General features: G+C 39.4%; 1 protein-coding gene across 2 annotated transcripts in view; it reads right to left on the bottom strand.

Annotated features, from left to right (window-relative positions):
- The window catches only part of B3galnt2 (beta-1,3-N-acetylgalactosaminyltransferase 2), a 36,578-nt gene that overhangs the window by 9,705 nt on the left and 13,020 nt on the right, over positions 1-13,853 (bottom strand). For both annotated transcript variants that reach the window (XM_085699243.2, XM_085699242.2), the window contains exons 3-5: positions 12,263-12,363; positions 8,657-8,853; positions 5,480-5,575 (exon numbers count right to left, since the gene is read on the bottom strand). In XM_085699243.2, the coding sequence (XP_085555369.1) occupies positions 5,480-5,575; positions 8,657-8,853; positions 12,263-12,363 (394 nt within the window). The remainder of the gene's footprint in view (positions 1-5,479; positions 5,576-8,656; positions 8,854-12,262; positions 12,364-13,853) is intronic.

Genomic DNA, 13,853 nt, shown 5'->3' with positions numbered 1-13,853 from the left:
CAGTTAAATTTTTAAGCCACAACTTGAATATTTCATTGTTAGTATGATAATGTATATCCTCGGTTATTTCTTCTGGACACATAGAAAACAGTTCATGGTATTTGCAGATGCTGCCTGGCTGTTCCTGCTGTCTCAATTTCCTAATGTTGATACAACTTTTAGAGCTGTGCTTTCTAACGTGGTGTAACATGCCACTTGGCTAACACTTGACTTACAGTTGTTTGCTGACCAAATGGCTACTATAACATAGAAATGTTTTGGTATAAATGTCTCTCTCCTACTATACTTTACTTAAATTCCCAGAGGTGAAATTCCCTTACTGAAAAAAGTAAGGTGTGTTTATGCATTTATTTTGGTACAAACTGTCACATTGCCTTTGAATACCATTTTTTATTAATTTATAAAGTCATTAGCAAAGTCTGAGAATGCCAACTGCATTGAACTCTTTCTACTATAAAATGTAGGAAAAAAAGTAAAAAGTTCAAGTTAATCTGGTAGGTTTTTAACATGTGACTATTTAATATTTACCAAGCCATGGGCTATACACTGATACATTGAATATTAGAAATAAAAACAGAATAGCTCTTATCTTTAAATACTATCAATATGTCACCACAGGCTCACAAATGAAAAACAGCATTCGGAAACAATTAGGGTGCAGAAAGAACTTCAAATTACCACAAAAGCAGAGAAGTCTTGAAGTAGTCAGAAAAGTGGACAGCAACAACACAACACCTTCAGAACCAAAAGCATTTCACAGGCTATAGACCAGGCTGAGGAGTAGAGGGGTCTAAGGTAGAGCAGACACTTCTCTGCCCACCATGGTGACGAACCCTGTCCTCTGCTTGGAAGTGGGGAAGATTCCCAGGAAACTGCCTGTAGGTTGATATATTTCCTCTTTGACAGAAGAGAAAATTATGTTCCAATCACTGAGAAGAGCTTAAGAGTGAAGTTTAAGTAGTGACCTTTACACCCTCCAACAATCTGGTCACTGCACAAAGACTGAGCAGAGAGAGGAATCTTGGCAATGCAGCAGTATGTAGGGGAGAAAGATTCAGGTATAGGGTACATGGTCACATAGCTCCTGGATGAAACATCACTTCAAAAAGCTCCGTTTTTATTGCTATAATCAGGTTCATTGCCAAAATCAAGTACTATTATTCCAAGTCATGGTGTTAGAGACCTTGACATACCAGGGGTAATGGTCATTCATAAAACACCATAAAACATAAATGAACTGACAATGGTCCAGTGTCAACCACTGCTGTGTGCTGGGCGAGATGGCCTGGTTTGTCACACGCCCATCTCCAACAACACTCTTTTGCCCGTGCTCTGCTGCACTTTGTTCTAAAGCTCTAACATCTGTGAAATATGGAAGATGTGAGAACACGTTAGAATTAGAATGGACACGACTTGGGTCTCAGACCTGAGAACAAATCCCTTGATTCTGGTTTAGGTAGTTTAAGAAAATCCTAGACCCAAGATTGAAAATATAGGCAATGAGAATGGTTGGAAGAAAACAGCACTTCAATGTCCAGGGTCAGGCACGTCTGGAGTTTACTAGAGAAGTCTAGGAGGTAATGGATGAAACGGCCCAGGTATTCTGAGTAAAATAAATCAGGTGGCCAAAAGTTAAAACAGGGCATAAGGAGCCACCGCAGAAAGAAAGGTATCTGTGAAACCTTACACCATGAACCTACAAACAGAGAAGTATGGAACAGTCTCTGTTCTATCTTTTCAAATGACATTTGGCAACTGGCTTGCTATTTGCCAGTAGCTCCTCCTGGCACCCAACTCCATTTATGTATAACTGGGCGACGATATAACAGTCAACAAGGTTCATCACCAGAGGAATCCACTGGTGCAAAAGTCCTTCATCTCCTCTGAAGCTGTACACCAGGTAGGGCAGCAGCAAGCATGCTCCCACCCCCTCTCACACATCTTTCTAGTTTCTGTTATAGGTTTCAAAAAACAAAAAACTCTTATGATACAAAGCAACTTATGGTAACTCCGTTTGAAGATCATAAAACTATGACTCAGGGGAAAAAACCATTGTTATAGTCTTGGAAAATAGTAAAAGTTAGTAAAAGCCCTTCTACATGGTATTTCTTCTGATTTCTCATTCATAACAACACAGGAGATAAAGCATATAGAAATAACAACTGCTTGTGGACTGGAAAAATCACTTTTCATAAAAATGTAAGCATTAAGTGTCCACTAAACTTACAATAATGTGCCAGACTTGAATGACAAGTCTTTATTCTGCTGAAAGCATTATTAAGAAGAATATATAATTAAAGAAATAACTATTTTATGATAAACAGCAGTTTTCACTTAAACTTGTGGCTCCCCCGGAGGTTTATACTTCAGTGGGCAGGCCACAATAGAACACATGTGACAAGCTGTACGGCTGATGTGATATCCAGATATCCTACAAGTATGACAGTCACAGGAAGAGAGTATCTACTTCTCACAGAAGGGTTATACCAAGGGTGACTCTCACTTCTCTGGTTAAGACACAGACAACCATCACAAAATTCCTAGGTTCCACTAGGTCTGATGTAGAAAAAAAAAATTCATGTAACACCAGATAGATTTCAACAAAGAAAGGGCTGCATATGATATGAAACTTAATTTCTAGATTTCTAAAGGTTATTATTTTCTTTTTATAAGCTAATATGTATTTATTATAGACTTTTGGAAAATATATGAGGAAGGCAAAGACAGGTGGCTCTCCGAGTTTGAGGCTAGCCTACAGAGTGAGTTTCAGGACAGCCAAAGCTATAGAGAAACCCTGCCTCGAAAACCAAAGCAAAGCACATATGTGAAAGAAATAAAAATCACCCCACAACTCACTAATAAACAATTTTACTTATCTCAATATTTTTCAAAAGTAATGAAATACCTAGTATATTTACCTTACAGCTTAAAAGGAAATAAGGCTCTTAGGGATGCCAGCATTAAAAGCTCCTTCCAGGCCATGCACGGCGGCACAGGCCTACAGAGGCAGACAGAACTCTGTAAGATGGCAACCAGACTACCTTGGTGTACACAGTGGGTTCCTGGGAAGCTGAAACTACAGTGAGACCCTGTTTCAAAACAAGAACAAAAACAACCAAACAATTTCCAGGTATGGACAATTGATTGCTTTTGTGGGAGGGAGAATAAGTGTTTTCTTTAACACTGGTAGGCTGAGTATGTGCCAGTGGACAACCACACGCTCAGGAGTACGTGGGCTGCACAAACTGGACCTCACGGTTTATCTAGAAAATTAAAATAAGGGACTTGAATTTGGGTGTTAAGAAGGCTAGCGTGAATTCTGGAGGAGTCTGTGGGACGGGTGAATATGATCAAAATAAGCTGAATAAATTCTCAGAGAATTAATAAACTATTTTTAATTGTAAAATGTAGGGCAGCCAGAGTAGTGCTCTTTTGCTTCTGCTGGTACAGACAGGTTTCTGTCACATTTTTTTTCTCTTTGACAGAAACAACAAATCAACAAAGTTCCTCCAAGCATTGGCACCCCTGTCCCCTAACTAAATTTTTATTCTGAAAAACTACAAATCTACAAAGAAGCTAGAGTCGTCATGTGAATGCCCGCCTAGTGCTTCACACTTGTACAGCTATGTCCTGTTCATACTCTTCCTAAAGAGGAATGCAGACGCACCGTGACAGCACTTTTCAACAACAATGGCATTCTGAGGAATGCTTTTTACAGACCAAGGAAATGTAAGGGACACACTATAAACCCATGACTGGCTGAAGCATTAAAACATACTTTCCTCCTGCTGACGTTACCCAAAGAGGCTCCTCCCTCAAGGAGCTTCTCAAGCTCAAACCCTTGTCATTTCAGACACTCACAGCCCAATGTTACACACAAGGGTACCAGGCATTGCTAAGTGTCCTCTGGTGGCAAGTAGTTAACGTATAGGGAGAATCATGGTGTAGTGATCTATAGAATGCTTGCCATGTGGCAGCACATTCTAAGTGGTCCACCTGTGTAGAACCAGTCATTCCCTAAAAAGCCCTCTAGACCAGTAACTGCAGCATCTCTACCTCATGACAGACACAGCCACAGAGAGGGCAAGACTTCTCTGATATAGAATTAACATATTGTCTCAGTTGGGGTTACTGCCACACAGGCTTGCCTATAGCCCAACTTTATAGACATTTTCACAATTGAGGCTCCCTCTTCTTTGATGAATCTAGCTTGTATCAAATGACTAATCAGCATACAAATGTTGTTTCAACTACTTATATTTGATGCCAAAAGTACACAACACACCACAAAATGTGTGGCTCTGCTTTTGCCCTTAATTGGAACACCATGAGACAAGCTTAACAAGGAAGCTGCCAATTGTCCAGCTTTCACATCTTAACTTAGCTTTGATTTTGTAGACAAACTCAAGATAGTTTTCAGTGAACCCATAACTGTCCAACACTCTGACCCCTACTATGGTTTCAAAGCACTAAGTTCGGAAGAGGACTCAATGAATAGGCTGAAGATGGTGGATGGGCACTGCTCACACCTGCCTCTGTTATAGTCCTTGACTACACTGGGGAAACCCTCAGCATGCATGAGGGCATTTAGCAGACAAAATGGTCTCCAGCGTGTAAGATTTAAGACTGTCCAAGAGCCCAGAGGTGACTGACATGTATTCAGACATCATCCACAAGTGTTCACTGTTAATAAATTTTTATTTAACTTGAAAATATTGCCTATTATCCTATCCGCACTGTTTTTCATTTTTAATATTTGGTACAGGGTCTCATTACGTAGCACTAGCTGTCCTGAACTCAGTATGTAGACCAGGCTGGCCTTAAATTCATAGAGTTCTGCCTGCTTTTACCTACAGAATGCTGGGATTAAGTGTGCCCTATCATACCTGGCAATGTTGTGGGATATTCTGATCGCACTCTGACAGTCCCAAGACTGCCAATAAAGTTTACCTTGAATTAGAGAAGCAGCAGCAAAGTGACCAGAGACCTCCTCTCTCTCTTCTTCCTCACTCCAAAAGGGTGAAGAATCTTTCTAAGCCCCTCCTTTCTGTATCTCTCTATATGTTCTGGATCTTCCAAAACCTCTATGGCTAATTTTGGTCAGCCAGTAGCTAGCTCATCTCTCTGATTCAAGGTAAATTTTATTGGCAGTCTCAGGAGTGTCAGAGTACAATCAAAATATCCCACAACAGGCATTTTTTTTTTTTACAATTCCTTAGATAAGTAAAACATTTAACTTCCAAAATATCTACTGTTTATAAGACTTAATACTACCCTCTGTCACTGAGACACAGTTCTCAACTTTAAGTTAACCATGGCAACAGGCATTTTTAAAAACCATGGCTAAGAAGTTCTCTTGGTGTAACTGCAAAATTTAGTGCAAGCTTTGTTGGTACTGCTGCTTCCACCCTGTAGAGCTGACGTGATGCAACAAAGCACACACCTACAAAAGCAACACTGGTCTTCACTCTAGCCATACCTCTGGTAAGATGAACTGCTCCACAGGCTTGTACCATAGCTTGTTCACCTGTATGCCACAGCTTGGAGGACTAAATCGAGCAACGAAAAGAGCCTCCTGCAAGATGGGTAAGGAGGAAGGGAGAAACAAAGACAATTTTCCTGTTATATACTGTAAATGCAACAGATCCTCAGACACGGTGTAGCTTTATCAGTAAATACACAAAGCCACCAATCACACTCACTGTGGTTTCAACAACTTTCAGGTATTTACTTTTTGGGTTTTTTTTAATGATTTATTTTTATTTTATGTACACTGGTGTTTTGACTACATGTGTGTCTGTATGAGGATATCAGACCCTCTGAAACTAGAGTTAAAGACAGTTGTGAGCTGCCATGTGGGTGCTGGGAATTGAACCTGGGTCCTTTGAAAGAGTAGCCAGTGCTCTTAACCATGGACTGAGCCATCTCTCCAGCTCTACCTTTTTGTTTTAAATGTATTTGTTTTATGTTGTTTTGTTTTGTTTTGTTTTAATGTTTTGAGGCAGGGTTTCTTTGTAGCTTTGGAGCTCGTCCTGGAACTAGCTCTTACAGACCAGGCTGGCCTTGAACTCAGAGATCCGCCTGCCTCTGCTTCCCAAGTGCTGGGATTAAAGGCATACACCCCTGCTGCTGCTGCTGCTGCTGCCACTGCCCCCCAGCATAGGTGTTTTACCTGCATGTATGTTTATGTACCGCATATATGCCTTGTACACACAGAATGCATAAGAGGGCATCAGATTCCCTAAAACTGAAGTTATAGATAAGACAGTTGTGAGCCATCATATGGGTGTTGGAAACCGAATTCAGATCCTCTGCAAGAATAACAAGCACTTTTAACCACTAAGCCATCTCTTCTGCCCCATCAAGATTTTTTAGTGCTGTTGCCATGGCCACTGGATTACTATATTACTTGTTTCATTGCTCTAGGGATTCAGCGGACAGCCCTCTGCATGCTAGGTAAGCACTTCACTACCTGCAGCAGGCACAGCCCTCTTTTAAGACAGTGTCTTGCTAAGTTGCTAAGATACTTTTGATCCTCCTGCCTCAGCTTCCCAAGCAGCTGGGATTAGGTTTGCCACCAGGCCTGAATGAAATTATGAAGATAAACTATGATTTAAAGATTATATATTTATACAGTCTTTAAAAACTTACCTTGATATGAAATGTACTAAAGGAAATGAGCATTTTCACTAAATTGAACCAACACATTTTAATATTCCCCCCGCCATATATAGCCAAGAACAAAGTGAAAGTTCACAGATTTCTATGGAAAACCAATGTACACGGGAACCCTTCAAAAGAATCAGAGTCCAGGGGCTGGAGAGATGGCTCAGAAGTTAAGAACATTGCCTGTTCTTCCAAAGGTCCTGAGTTCAATTCCCAGCAACCACATGGTGGTTCAAACCATCTGTAAAGGGGTCTGGAGCCCTCTTCTGGCCTGCAGGCAGACACACAGGCAGAATATTGTACACATAATAAATAAATAAATATTTGAAAAAAAAAAAAGAATCAGAGTCCATGTGGTTATTTGGGAGCTGGCAGGTGGGACAGAGGAAGACTCACTACATCCACTACTCTACTTCCCTTTTTTCTATTGTCTATCCCCACCCCAAGCAAATTGCCTGAGCCACCTCCTAGTGTCTTGGCCTTCAGCCATTCACTTTCAACTTGACCCAGATATTTAACAGTGAGAGGCTAGAATCAACATCTTACAAAAGAGAACATATGGCAGCATTTGTCATTCAAGTTTTAGTGTCTTCACTATATAACATTCTCTAGTTCTGTTCTGTCCATTTTTCTGCAAATTTCATTTTTCTTTATGACCGAGTAAAATTCTACTGTAAATACGTACCCCATTTTCATTATCCATTCTTCTGTAAAAAGAGTGGTGATAAACATGGGCAGTACTTTTCTGCAGTAGGTTTGAGTCCTCTGTGTGTATGTGCAGGAGTAACATAGCTGGGTCATATGGTCACACTGGTTTCTACAGTGACTATATTAACATTAGATAAGGGCTCCTCTTTCGTCATATCCTCACCAGCATTTTTTGTTATATGTACACAAGAAAAAGTTGGACTAGATTAGAAATTCCAAACCTAAATTCCCCACAGCTTCATTAACAAAGGTGTCAGAAACATGAGCTGGGGAAAAAAGTCTTTTCAAAAACGGTGCTGGCAAATTATATGATCATTCTAACTAGGGTGAAATGGAATTTATATTTCTTTTATGGCTAAATATGTTAAATACTTAAAAAAATTACTGGCCATTTGTGTTTCTTCTTATGAGAACTGTACAAATCACTGGCCATTTACTGACTGGCAGTTTTAAAATTATTTTTGTAGGTTTTTTTCGTTTTGTTTTGTTTTGTTTTGAAACAGGGTTTCTCTGCCGCTTTGAAGCCTGTTCTAGAACTCACTTGGTAAACCAGGCTGGCCTCGAACTCACAGAGATCCACCTGTCTCTGCCTCACAAATGCTGGGATTAAAGGCATGCGCCACCACTGCATTTTTGTAGTTCTTTATACATTCAAATATTAACCATAAAGTATAGTTTACAAAGACTTTTCTCCCATTTTGTAGTATGTTCATTCTGTTGATAAATTTCTTTTGTTGTTAAAGCCTTTTAGTTTCATGTAGTCTCATTTGTCAGGTCTTGAAGCTGTTTCTTATGCTACCAGGGTTTTATTCAGACATTTGTTGCCTGTACCCATGTCCTGAAATGTTTCCCAGAGCAGTTTATGATTTTAAATTAAGGTTTCTGATCCAATTTGAACTGACTTTTTGTGCAAGGTAAAAGATATGGATCTAATTTTATTCTTTTGCAGGTGGCCATACAATTAGTTAGATTCATTTTTGAAAAGACTGCCTTCTCTTCAGCTCATATTTCTGACACCTTTGTTAACGAAGCTATGGGGAATTTAGGTTTGGACTTCCTAATCTAGTCCAACTTTTCCTTTTGTACATATAATTCATCTATCTATGGTAATCTCTCCACAAACCAGCACTACAATGCAACATATTTAACTTCAACCAATACAGGAAGAAAGACGGAAGTCACCCAACCATGGAGAAGGTTCAGTCTTTTTACCTACTGAGGGCCACAAGGAAAAGTTTCTAAGGAAGAAAATTGGAAAAATCCTGTTCATGCCAATACACACCTCCTGCTCTGCCTGATACAACTTGACTGTGATGTTCCTCTGAAAACCAAGGTCACTGGCATCATAGAACACTCCAAGACTGGTAATCACGATAGGGTAGAGAACTCGGAAGCTCACGCTGACAACTTGATCTTCAGAGAGTCTGGATGAGGAAGTATCTTCAGGGAAGTTGAAGGCCTCGATTTCTTGATTCAAAACTAAACAACAAGGATAGGGTATTATGCCATCAGATAAAATCCAGACTTCTGCACACACACATGTGCAAACACACACAACATCCCATAGGTAAATACTTAATGTAAGTCAACTGCAAGGTATCTATCTACACGGAAGGCCTGGATAAACACTATTAAACATTATTAAAGTACTTAGTATATAGTAAAAATGATTAGAAAATTTGATCTTGCCCTGCAAGTTCTAAAAATGCTACTTCTTATTAAGCAATCTGAAAGTTTATGGTATGTTTGGAAACCACTGCGGTATAGGAATGAAATCAATTTAAACAACACTGAGAAACTTGCTATAAAATATTTATGGCAGATAAGTAAATTAAGCGGATTCTGAGCACCTACTCTACACTACCCATCACATCTACACACACCCTTTGGGGAGGAGCGTTATGTCACTTACCAGGTAAGACTCTATAGTCCTAATGGACACTGAGTAATCGACCCCAAGTCACAAAAAGTGATGGAATCGGGAATCAGACCCATGTTTAACGGCTCACAAGTCAGAGCTCCTTTTATATCAGTTTCCTGAACTCTCTTTTTTTTTCTTCAGAGCTGGGAACTGAACCTGGGCTTCACTCATGTTAAGCAACTACTCTACCAGAAAGCCAATTTCCCCAATCAATAATCCTTTTTAAGTAACTTTTCTAATTACAATAAAAGAACCAGGAGAGATTAGATGATAATAAAATATGGCTTATTTGTCAAAAATTGTTTGAGAAATATAAAACCTACTTTAAAGACAAAGTTCTCTGTAGTTTTTAAACTCTGCTGATGGCCCAACCAGATAAAAATCAATGTGTGTAGCCAGTCTGTACATTGGTATCAGGGCTGTGAGATCAATTCAGTGGTGAAGCTGACCTGCCCAGTACATACAAGGTCCTGGGGCTGATTCTTGACACCGCATAGCTCACTGAAAACCACTGGATCCCACTCCTCAAATTAACACAATTAACACAAAATTCTGCTTTGATAGAATTTACCAAGTTCACTTTCTAAGAAAGACAGCCCTGCTTTACAGAGACTAGAATATGTCCTACCTTGTACATATTTAGGTCCCTCACTTTAGTCCTAGAAGGTATCTTATACTTAAAAAGATCGTCAATAAAATGAAATAAAATGCTGCCTCCTTCTTGTTAATAGACATGAGCAGGAGAGGGCAAAAAGGGACAGAATTTTTTGCCACGAGCTAAAGAGCACTGTCAGCATCCAGACTGGACGACAGCAAGTTTTCCTCTTTAGTATATTCAGGAGACAAAAGGCATCCAAAGTAGAAAGAAGCATGTCTATTAAAAACAGGAGGTCAAGTCATTCTTAGACTTTCTTTACCTTAAACAAATGTACCTTAAGTTCAAGCTACCTGGAGCAGGAAATCTTGTTGCTTTAACAGCAGCCATTAATCAAACCTTCTAGACACACAGCAGTAGGATTAATGTTCATGACCTTTAGATACTGAAATAACCCAAATGCTCAGAGGGTAATAAGATATACCTACATTAAACAGTGCAGTTTTACCCCTCTACTATCAATAAGCAATTAAGATGGTAAGTTCCAGGTAACAAGTGCTGGGGATGGGAACAGGGCTGCAAACTGCTAGGCAGGCACTCTGTCAGTGGGCTATCCCTCCAGCCCTGAGTAATGTTTCTGTATGTGGTTGTCTGGTTTTCATTTCTGTAAGCTACTACCTTAGTAACAATACATCTGATGAGGTTACGATCCTATGCTCTCTACTAAAAGCTAATGGAACCTCTCCTCAGAAGAACACAAATATATGTACAATTTTGTCTACAAACCTCTGCTTTATGATAAAGACTAGAATATATGCTCAATTTATTGAAAAAGTGGGCCGAAATCCAATCCATGAAAAAGGCAGGCTCTTTAGTACAAAGTATCTATGGAGTTCTAGAACCTACACTAAATGTTCTATCATTTACTTCACCCTGTACTAGTCTCCATGAGACGACTTTTTTTTTTCCCTTTCTTTTTTCTTTTTCTTTTTTTTTCTTTCTTTCTTTCTTTTTTTAATAGCACTCTGTAGATCAGGCTGACCTGGAACTCATTTTGTAGGCAGGTTGATCTCAAACTTACAACAATATTCCTGCCTCCCAAAGGCTGCAATTAAAGGTGTGCGCAATTATACACTTTATTACTTGCTTACAGATAATGAAATGCAGAATCAGGAGGCCACAGAGCTAACATGGCAGGGCTGGCTTTAGAGCCACAGATTTTCAGCCCACACCTGCGTATGATCACACTTCAAAAAGTGAGATACATGTAACTGTGAAGACTAAGAAACTTTAAAGTAGACCAGCACACCCGGCAGATGTGGAAAGCCTCCTTTAGAACTGCAGCCGAACACAATGGGAATGCTAATAAAGAGTAGTAACAGCCTCCCTGACAACATGGAAACCTCATTAGCATCAGCTTTCTGCATCCTTATCTAGATTCTCACAGACTTAATTCTAAGGAGTATAAAATAATTTTTAGTAATTCAAACTTTTTCTTGTTTCTTTTGCAGAAGCTTAGTCAATAGTCTGGGACTTTTAACCTCTTAAAGTTTTTCTTTCTTTCTTTCTTTTTTTTGCATGTTCTTGATATATCACCCAGGCTGATTCCCAGCAGAAGTGATCTTCCCACTTCTGGTTCCCCAATGGTGGGATTCCAGGCATGTGCCACATCACCTGGTTGCTGTGGGATATCTTTTGCACACTATGAACATGTGTTGTTCATAAAAGTGCTTTGGTCTATGGCAAGGCAAGATAGAGTCAAGCGAGAAATCCAAGCAGAGATACAGGTGAAGAAGGGCAGAGTCTGGGAGATACCAGCAGCTGCCCAAGGAGCAACATGCCACAGCACTGGCCAGTCACGGGTCACAGGAAAACACATTAATAGAAATGGGTTAATTTAAATGTTAGAGCTAGCTAGTAATAAGCCTGAGTTATTGGCCAAACATTTATAATTAATATTAAGCCTCTGAGTGGTTATTCGGAAACTGGTGGGTGGGAGACACATCTAATTACACTTGATTTTTAGCAATAATTCAAAATCAAAGTCAACTCACAATATTTGTATCATAGTTATTATACATTAATTGGTAAAGTCAACATTTTCCAAAAGTTCAAAATTCAGCAATCTATGAGTAATCTAATTCTCTAGATGCACTAAGTCATACTCAAGTGTATATATAGGTCAGCCCAGAAATTCTTTATCAGTAAAGAATCCCAGAGACTCCCTGAGTGACTAGTGCATCTGTCAAAAAGGCTGGAATACAAATTTTGATGACAAATATTTAGTTGGTTAAAAATGGACTCTCTTCCATAAACTTTAGCACCTTTTACTTACAACAAATAGACGGCAGGCAGCCTGGAGGACAACGCACCTGGGTTGGTGATGTTGAGCAGCCGGCAGGAGTAAGGATCCTCCCTGTCTTCCACAGGCACTTCACAGCCACGAGCACCTATTATGAACTTCACAAGCACACTAAGAGATGGGGAATTAACGTCAGTTATGGATTCATTTCACATAGAGCCATTTCCTCGTGCTCATTCCAGACCTTTGAGACTATTCTCTAACTTTATTTTTCTAGCCTACCAAAGAGAAGGCACATGCAACCTAAGGGCTGCTAACTACTGAACGACTTTACTAAAGCAAGTCTGGCCTGGCTACCAGCAAATGCTCATGCCAGCACAGCAGATCACAGTAATATCAGCTTCTCAGAAACTGCATTTGGAATTTTCCTTTTCTCTTGCTGGACTAGTATTTCTAAGAGGAGGGCCCTGCTGCTCCCGCCTTGTGTCAGTCACTGGTAACCTTGTGACTTGTTACCCAAGGTTTTGCCCTTCATCTCTTCTTGGTCTGCTCATTCTTCTTACTCCCTATCCTCTGTCAACACTCACTTATTCCTAAGGTGTAACTGGTACAAGAATGATTCTTGAGCTAGCACATCTAGTGCAGACTCATCCTTAGAGTAATCACTCCTCAAGTTCTTCGGTATCTAGAGTACCCACAGGAAGCTAAGTTCTGAAGTGCTGGTTTATGAAAGCTAGTTGTCAAATTTTCAGGAATTTTGTAAATGGTTGAGTACAGTGTTTATTAAACTACAGAAGAATATATTTTAAACAAGGGAATACTCAAGTTCCCCATTCTTTTATCTGTCTGATAGAATGTTTACGGTATACGGTATACATCTTCTCATAGCTCTACACCCAGCTATGTCACAGTAGCTGTTTGAAATTAGCCTTGGAGAAAACATTTAAACCACAGAAATAAATAATATAAATAAGGACTAGACTTTTTGTATCACTGTTTGTCTAGCCTGAAAGTATAAGAAAATGTTAGTAACACAGATTAAAACTAAGTATAATAGATCTTCAGTCGTTACTGTGTGAACAGTATTTTTTCAATGTCCAAAAACTATTACCTGATTCAAAGTCACTGACTTCACTGATTGAGAATAAAGTACTGAGATATCTTAGTAAACACTTTAGTCTTACTTTCAAACTTTTTTTTTTGATCATTTTACTTCTTATTTTTATGTGTAGGGGTGTTTTGCCTGTATGTACATCCATTGCCACATGCACACATTCTCATGGAGATCAGAAGAGGGTAGTGGGTCCCCTGGGACTGGAGTTACAGACAGTTGTGAGCTGCCATGCTGGTGCTGGTAACTGAACCTAGGTTCTCTGGAAGAGCATATAGGTAGGTACTTGCTGAGCCATATCTTCAACCTTAAGTCTTATTCTTTAACGTAAAATATTTACCTCAGAGCTATATGCCTTTGCTGATTCCAGTAATAAGTTTGTTACGGATCTAATATCCTGGCAAAACAAGCATTCTATGAGAATTAACTGGCCAAATAGAACTGACTAACTTTATAGAGTACTGCATGAATGTTACTACCTATCAACTATGTGCTACATCTTTCTATCAATAAAACTATGATAAACCTGTGTACATATGAGCAGCCTTTT

Source organism: Myodes glareolus, chromosome 14 (genome assembly GCF_982192425.1).
Source record: "Myodes glareolus chromosome 14, mMyoGla1.1, whole genome shotgun sequence".
Classification (NCBI taxonomy): Eukaryota; Metazoa; Chordata; class Mammalia; order Rodentia; family Cricetidae; genus Myodes; species Myodes glareolus.
Note: the sequence above shows the minus strand (reverse complement) of the source record. Positions and strands in the feature narration are given on the sequence as shown.